At 40.0% G+C, this 8641-nt stretch overlaps 1 protein-coding gene and 1 long non-coding RNA gene across 2 annotated transcripts; both read right to left on the bottom strand.

Moving 5' to 3' along the window:
* Positions 1-1722: 1722 nt before the first annotated feature.
* On the bottom strand, positions 1723-4435 carry LOC110040336 (RYamide receptor-like). The gene has a single exon (XM_020745593.2). The coding sequence runs from the start codon at positions 3793-3795 to the stop codon at positions 2728-2730; it is 1068 nt and encodes a 355-aa protein (XP_020601252.2). The 5' UTR covers positions 3796-4435; the 3' UTR covers positions 1723-2727.
* Positions 4436-4445: 10 nt separating this feature from the next.
* On the bottom strand, positions 4446-8312 carry LOC149115863 (uncharacterized). Its single transcript, XR_016206149.1, has 2 exons — positions 7995-8312; positions 4446-6201 (listed from the first exon to the last, which is right to left on the bottom strand). It is a non-coding gene; the product is annotated as an uncharacterized LOC149115863 (long non-coding RNA).
* Between the last annotated feature and the right edge of the window lie 329 nt (positions 8313-8641).

The raw sequence follows: 8641 nt of genomic DNA, 5'->3' as shown, positions 1-8641 counted from the left end.
AGAACTTATGATTATCAATTTTCTTCGAAATTGATTTTGTTGTAATAATACCGGATGTGGTCTATAGCTCAGTGTTCTTGCAAACACCTATTAGTGTAAAACTATTAGCGTTCTATCACGAATGCTGCTCACTGATTGGCTACGCTACTCACTATCTATTCTGTTGTAGATAGTGGGTAGCCTAGTAGTGTGCTCTTATTAACGAAATGGCGGCCTCTTTTCGAAGTGTCTGTGAAGAGGATTTAGATAACATTTCGCTCTCGATTTCTATCCGTGATAAAAAAATTCGAACTCATAATCTAACTGTTAAGTACCACATGTTGTAGACCACAAGATAGTAGGGTCTTACCGTTGATCAGCACAAAACATTCAAATCTCGGCATGATTTCAGTTGTTCTAAAAAGGCACTTATTTCAAGTTAATGATTAAATAACTGGAAAACGTGGATTGTCGAGAATCCTGCAGAGATTTCATCGTTTTGAGTTTTCAGCCGTGTACCCTATTTTATCTCTCGCAGTGTGCTCAAATAAACAAGCATTTGCGACAGATTTATAGCTTACGAGTCCACTTCACAATAAGGTTTTTTTCAAAGTTTTGAAAAGACGATTTACCCTAAGGCGCTGAAACTTTCAATAGCAGTTCCTTCATTCTCTGCAGAAATTTTGATATGTCAATTGTGCGTCCATCATTTTTGACGTTGCCATGGCAACCATCAAATTTCATTTAGTTCTGGCCAAAAAACAACCTTTTTAAGATAATCTTTTTCTTCATCAAATTGCAGAAATTCATGAATTTCTACATTTCATAAGCATCGCGGCTTGATTTTGTATTAATTTCCGTTATTTCTTGAGTTTTTGAGAAATTAGTAAAATCCAAGATGGCGGATCCAAATGACATCATTTGACATTCAATGACGTCATAACTAATTAAATGGTACCATCTTGTTGAGCAAGCTCAGGGCTATCTAATAGCTGCTAATCAACGTAAATTTATTTCGCCCTGCCGTAACAGAACGAAAAACCGGAGGGGAGTTCCATCCACCCCTCCCCACCCTGCCTTGTACCACTATGAGGGTATGAGTTAGCTTGTACGTCCGAGGGTTAAAGCTTTTTTCCGCTCTTCGACTTGAGCACGGGGTGAAGTGAAATCTATTTACCAACGATAATATTCATTTTATTTGCTGAGGATCTCTTTTCCGTCCATTGAATTGTTTAGTCTTTTTGTCTTCTGATTTATGTGTCATGTTGACGTTTTTGAGGTGAGCCTTGTCTGCTTTCAACAACGACAGAGTTCTCAGCTGTCTACCATATGGTCGTAGCCAGCAAAAAATAAATAAATATATATATATCACTGAGTCATAAAAAAAATTATGACAGTTGCAACGCCCGTGGTTAATTTTTTGTTCCTAAGTATTTGGGGTGTTTATGATGACTATAAACAACAAAAACGACAGAAAATATGACTGAGGCAAGTGTTCCTAGGTCTGTCTAGCTACCGCCCTACACATAAGGTGACAGTTTTTACACAATTTCATTTCTCTCCTCCGCAAAGGTTCCGCAATTTCATTAAAATCGCTGTTTGCACTTGAAAGGAGTAGTGGAACCTCGTTTCAACTTGTTCTTTTTGAAATACAATTCTCTCGGTTTAGCTTCATTCATTCGTCTTCTATAAGACATAGATCGACCACTCAGATGCGTTAAATTGAACCAACTCTGATGGAAGTTGTTGACACAAGGTGTTTATTTCATTTTATTTTTAAAATACTTCAGGGAAAATGTCAGTATTGGCTGGTCTCTGGGTGCTTTGAGGGTTTTAAATTAATGCAAATGTCAGTCAATCTCCATGTTTCCCGTAAGCAAATAAAACTTTTTATTTGCATAGTTTTAATTTCAAGTCGACTTAAAAGTCCAATACAAAATATGTTTCGTGCAATATAATTCATACAGCATAGGTAATATTACTGAACATAAATTCATGTCTAATCGCAATATCGAAATAGAGTTATATATCTCGTTTAAACAAACCACAAAAGAGTAAAAGATTTAATTTTATAGGAAGCTCTCTGCCATTGAAACGAGTTATTATCCTTTCAACCGCCGTTTTTTTTTTCACATATGTTTGCGCTCAATGGAGATAGATTATAGGCGGAGAAGTCAAAACCTATTAAATGTAGGGAAACGAAAAACGAAATGTTTTCCTCCGACCAGAGAGATTCAAAATAAAAATTAAAAAAAAGAGTGACGAAATTAAGTAAAAATCGAAATCCTTCCTTCCTCCAAATGGCAACACATTGCCGCTGGCAACTTATTTTCGTTTCATGCATGCAAAGGCCAAACCAAGTATTAAAACGCGTGCTGTCATTTCCTTCCTTCGTGTGACAAAAATCTTCTATTATTGCTTCGCCCTTTGTTCTCACGAATTTAATTTAACCAACAATCTGTTTTCAGGTTTGCCCTGAGCTACCGTCCTGTCAGCTTGAGCTGCTTTTGAAAAAAAAAATGACATAAATTACCTAGCTCTAATTTGAGCCGTAAAAAGTGTTTTTTCCAATGGGCTTTTTTTATTGATCACTAAACTGAAATAGCTTTCGGCTACGATTGGAAACGATAGTATTTTAGGCAGTATTTTATTGGTTAAGTCCACTTTTTCGCTAAGGATTTTAATTTTGCTGTCCTAATGGTCTTGGAAATAAACTTTCAGTTTAATAATAAATGTTAGTTGACCGTCTTATATCTTCCTGGTCTCTTCAAATTCGCTCGATTCCTGCTTGAGGCTAAACTGGTCGCATCGCCCGTTACGGCTGTACAACTGATTTCTTTCTGCCCTAGTGACCTTAACTGAGGTGTGGCCAACACGATTTCTCCGCCTCCTCTTGTGGAGGCCGGGGAGAAGTTTGCTCAGCACAACAAGAAAACCCGCGCGAAATTGCTTCTTCATGCAGAAATAGATAACAGGTTTTAGCGCACAGGTCAAAAATACTGCATAGGTGGCCATTAAGGAAGCCTGTCTGGGCATCTCTATCCCTCCAGCTGCGAGCAGAAAGAACAACAGCATCGGAAACCAGCATAGCAGTACCATAACAACCACAGAAAACAGTGTCTTCGCTGAGTCGATTTCTTCCGACGCGATGGAAGTTACGGACGGCAACGATCTCATACGTTTGTTTACTTTGATCAGGTCCCTCACTTTCACAAAGCAAGCAATGATAACCACAACAGGCAATCCGATCACTAAAAGGGTGAAAACTGCAGCGTAGGGCAAACTTGAACCAAAATACACAAAACACATTGCGTTTCCGGGCAGGAAGATAAAATCGCCGCCTCCGACCAAAGGCGGAAAAGCGGAAAACAAGGCCAAGGTCCAGATAGCGACAAGCATCCACGCGATATTTTTCTTCTTAAAAACGCTCATGTACTTTGAAAGGTTCGTTATCAAGAAATATCGGCTGACGCTTATGGTTGCCAGAGTTACTATTGACACTGTCAGAAGAACGCATGATATGTACGCCACGAACGAACAAAGAAGGTCTCCGCCGATCCATCTTCCCGTTATCAACACAACTAACCCGAACGGTACGCAAAATAGAGTTGCTAGTAAATCGACTACGATCACGTTTAGAAGCAGCAGATTATGCCATGTTCGAAGGCGAGGACTTGTGTGCATAATAAAACACGCGAAAATATTGCCAATAGTTGACGCAAGAAAAATAAATCCCAATACAATTGCCTCGATTACGACGAGGTACGCCGGTCGCTGTTCCAAGTCTCTTGCAGCTTTCCAGCTACTCACATTCATGTCAACGTTAGATGAAAAATTTGCTCCACTTTCAGTCCGCAGCCAATTAACTCCCCGTCAATATTGCCAGTGAAAATACGTTTACAAAGTCGATATTTCCAGTATCCACTCCGTGGGTCCTCCCGCTCATTTAATTTCCGTCGTTGCCATGACTGAAAATTTCAGCTTTCTTCGATGTTTTTTTTTTCTTTGTTTAGTCGCGCACTCGATCAACTTGGCATCTAACCTTGTCGATAGTATGCTGATGTCATAACGCCATAAACTGCTTGGTAGAAGAGTTTCATGTGCCCTGTGTACCGTACGTCTTTTTCCGTACCTTTTTTTACCTGTCAATAACGTTACAGCTGCCAGCGATTCTGAAGTCACTCAGATGCAAATAGGATTTTCTTTCTTTTAGTCCTAATTTGAAAGGGATATTAATCGTAGGTCCCTGAGATTCATGTTAGGATATCGTATTAATTTTTATGGACAAGACAAAATAAAGTGAACCTTTAATTAAAATGGAATTTGACCATCTGTATTTGCCCTGGGGCAGCTGTTTCTACAACTGCTTTATAGCTCGAGGATGACGATCTAAGAACGGTTTAACTGATTTTTATTATTATTATTATTATTACTATTATTATTATTATTATTATTATTTTTAAAGCAGGGGCACCCAAGAACGCCGTTTTTCACGTTTTGAAACCGTCAAGTCCAAACTACCGAGAATTTTGCTTTTTTGCCGTGTGAGCTTGTCTAGTCTAGTCAAAACGATATAAGTTTTTGTTTTTAAAACGTATATCTATGTCAGACTTATATCCCGTGACTCTCGAAAATTTGCCAAGGTTCAACTAGCATCTAGTGATCCTCGATCTTTTTGACCCTGAAAATTTTTAATCCATTTGCTTTCCAGCCAAAATTTCCGGAGGTACATTGGTCAACGTAACGCTCTTCATTTGAATGGAAAAACCGGTGAGAATTCTCCGCTAATTGGAACAGTACAAATTTAGTTTTCCTTAAAAAGGAAACATTAGACGGGAAAAGCGTGTACCATTTGGCAGCATTTGAAAACCTTCCGGATGGAAAGGACTGTTCTGTTCCATTTACCACCGAAACAACAGCGCATTTCATAAAGAGGCACGAGGGTATTCCAAATTTTCCGAAAACTGATTTCGAGTACGTGAAAGATTTCCCACCGGAAAAACACAGTTTTCCTTAAAAATGGAAGTACCCCGGAGCACCCAGGTTTCGTCTATAAACCCAAATTGCCAAAATAAGATCGAAGCACACTTTTTGGGAGACACAAGTCTCAAGATAGAATATCAGCGATAAATATGAGTACAGCTGTACGGAAGCCGATAAGGGTCTGTCTCTTCCCAAAAACGTGCGTAGTCAATTATTTGCCTTCTCTCCCGGCCGTCGATGCTGAATTGTTTGGCGCTGTCTTACGCAAGTCAAGCGCGGTGCCAAATCAGGTTCAGTGAGAGAAGACGACGAATTTTAAAAGTACTACCGGTTCAAACCTTGCTTTACTTTCATAGTGCCTTTCTCAAACCGCAATATCCCGGCGGCAGTAGCTGCCCGTTCGTTTCCAATCTGTTCTCGGCTTCACCGGAAGGGGCTTTAACTGTAAGTATCATTTCACGCAGACCTTTTCTCCCCTGGTGTTGGGGAAGTGTGAAAATGTGTCAAACTGCAGGAGATCAATTTATCATCGCTTCGTACTGGCGGCGTGTTAAATGTTGTAACGCCACTTTGAATCTCCGATATCAACTTATCAACACCTCTTGAGGTGGTCTGGTAGGATAAAATGCGTACCGAAATTAAAACGTCGCATATTTTATTATCGGCTTTAAGCCGGTTAAAAAAACTTTCAGGATTCGAGATGATGGATCCGATTTAAGCTGGATATTAGCATCTTTAAGATCATTTTCGCGCGGAAAGCTGCATTTGTGGTTAAGAAAATTATATTCCGGGGATTGACGAATTTCATTGTTTTGATGGCGAAACACGCAATCACAAACTCTACGCTTGAAATTTGGACCACATCCATGCATGATAGTTTGAATACAAAAGTTAAGTAACCAACTTTTCTTTACATATATCAAAACACATTGGCCGTAAAGGTCTGTGTGAATTTCCCATATCTGCGACATCATGCAAAGAAACGCGTGGCTTGTATTTTGAACACATATATTTTCATCATGTCGCATTTAATTGCGCTGAAAACGCAGACCTTGCAGCTTTGTAAATGCGCCATATTATGATCAGCGAAAGCTTCTTCTCGCCCTAAGAAAGCCATACGTCCTCTTATATCGCATAGAATAACAAGATATATCTAACACCCGCCGTGTGAGCAAGTGTGAGCCGTGTGAGCTTCTCAGTGCTCCGTGACATCATGGCATTATTGAACAGACCTGTAAACTAAAAAAAAGAACTCTTGATGAGAATGGTAAATAAACGTGTTTTGTTTTGTGTTGTTGTTGTTGTTGAGGGTGATTTAACAATGCCATGGCATCTTACTCACAGAATCACGGGCGTGCCACCTAGTGTTTCTGTTGCATTGTTAAAAAGCACTTAGAAGTTCTAGACACCATGGCATTATCAAAGACCCACAAGTTCAGACTGAAAAAATGAACCCTTTTATTAGAATGGTGATTTCATAATGCCATGGCGTCTAACTCACAGAGTCACGGGCGTGCCACCTTGTTTCTGTTGCATTATCAAAAAGCACTTAGGAGTTTTAGACACCATGACATGATCAAAGACCCACAAGTTCAGACTGAAAAAATAAACCCTTTATTAGAATCAAGATGATTTCATAATGCCATGGCGTCTAACTCACAGAGTCACGGGCGTGTCACCTAGTGTTTCTGTTGCATTGTCAAAAAGCACTTAGGAGTTCTAGACAACACGGCATTATCAAATCCTCCTCACTCAAACCAAATAAATTCCTCCCGGCCCATCATTGATCATAACTTTTGAAACCAAACGCGCCATCAAGCCAATAAATAGACGCTAACTTACTTGTTCCACCAGCCGGTCGGACAGCGGGAAAATATGGTAAATGTTTCTTTGTTCATGGGTCGGTCCACACACGGACGAATATACTGCCGCGAATCAGCTGCGGTCATATCGCTCAGTGTAATATTTTGCTTTTTGAGGAGTAAGGAAAACTAACCTGCGATCAAACGCTTTTTTGCTAACGAAAGCGGGACTTTCATTCGGAAAAAAGCCTGTTCACAAATTAAAACCAGAGAACGATAACAAGCTTTGTTGGTTCCTTCTATTCAAGTAGTACCTTCTATTCACGTAAGTTAAAAACACAAGCGCTAATTCCCTATTAATTTTTCATTACGCTCTTCGTTCGCTCCCTGCGGTCTGAATGCCTATCAATATATCTTTATTTAGTACAGACCAAAGTAGCTAACTGGTACAGTGTCCAGCAGTGAAGAGTTATCTGCCATGAAAGTTCAGAATTACCTTGGTCCCAAAGGTTTTTCTTGATTTTTCTTCTTTTCACGACTCATGTTTTCACCGCTTCGCGGCTCCCTAGCAGCTCTCTCATGCGGAGAAAAATCAAGAAAAACCTCTGGCACCAGGGTAGTTGAGAATCGAATTTCTTATTGATTCGACAAAATGTGTCAAGCGGTGACGTGTGAATGATACGTTACATTCGTTTGCCAAGGTCTCCGTAGCATCGTAATGCGCGATCCATCAACGCTTGTATTGTATTATATTGCGTAATCGGGTAACTTTTGTGTACCCATGGCCGCCGGAAAGAACCAGTTACTAAGGCTTGAGGGTTTTCATGCAAGCCCAAAACAAAGTTTGTAAAGGTCGTTGTATTTCTATAGCCTTTTCACAGGGCTCTGTTACCCAAACATTTCCTTGAAGTTTGACCAATATAGAATTTTACGTGTGCATAATGGTACTGGCGTGAAGAAGCCGTATAGTACTACTACATTCGCAATAATGTTAAGGGTTCCAATAATCAACACAACAGACTAGGTGGGTTCCAAAGAAAGCCCACCAGGTTAAAACTTCTTTTATTTTAGTGCTATTTACTTGACGCCTGCCCAGGGGACTATTACCCAGAGGATGTACATTGCAATGTCATGTTAGTCGCATTAATGTTTTGCTTGAATTCAATATTGTGACAGTCCAGCCAAATGTGGTTCTGCAATAACTTATCTTCTTCCCTAAACGGGCCTTACCTTGGTTTTGCCCAGGGTCATTCGATTGTTTTCTTAGAGCACTGATGCCTTCCACTTCAGTCGCATAATAGACACGCGCCAATTCCACAGCACAAGAATGTTCCTCTCCTTCTTTTTGTCCACGAATTTGTCGTATTTTCTCGTCTCCATTTGTTTCTATTGTCGCGCATCTTGCGTTTTCCCTCAAGTGAACTGTTTTCACGCAACTTTTATGGACGATCGATCAGTTTTTCGGAAGGGCGCGCTTTCCTCTCGTTCCCGACTCTATGGTAAAACATATCATCGCAAGGTTCTGTAGCTTGTTTATGTGCCCGCGTTTCAATGGGCTATCTTTAAAACGGGGAACGGGGAATCGGGGAATGGGAATGGGGAATGGGGAATGGGGAACGGGGAATCTTTAAAATGGGGAATCTTTAAAAGCGGGAATCTTTAAAATGGGGAATCTTAAAAAGCGGGAATCTTTAAAATGGGGAATCTTTAAAAGCGGGAATCTTTAAAATGGGGAATCTTTAAAAGCGGGAATCTTTAAAATGGGGAATCTTTAAAAGCGGGAATCTTTAAAATGGGGAATCTTTAAAAGCGGGAATCTTTAAAAGCGGGAATCTTTAAAATGGGGAATCTTTAAAATGGGGAATCTTTAAAATGGG

The sequence above is a fragment of the Orbicella faveolata genome, unplaced genomic scaffold (assembly GCF_042242905.1).
Source record: "Orbicella faveolata isolate gen_17 unplaced genomic scaffold, um_ofav_v1 contig_13, whole genome shotgun sequence".
Classification (NCBI taxonomy): domain Eukaryota; kingdom Metazoa; phylum Cnidaria; class Anthozoa; order Scleractinia; family Merulinidae; genus Orbicella; species Orbicella faveolata.
This window is presented reverse-complemented; position numbering and strand designations above follow the sequence as displayed.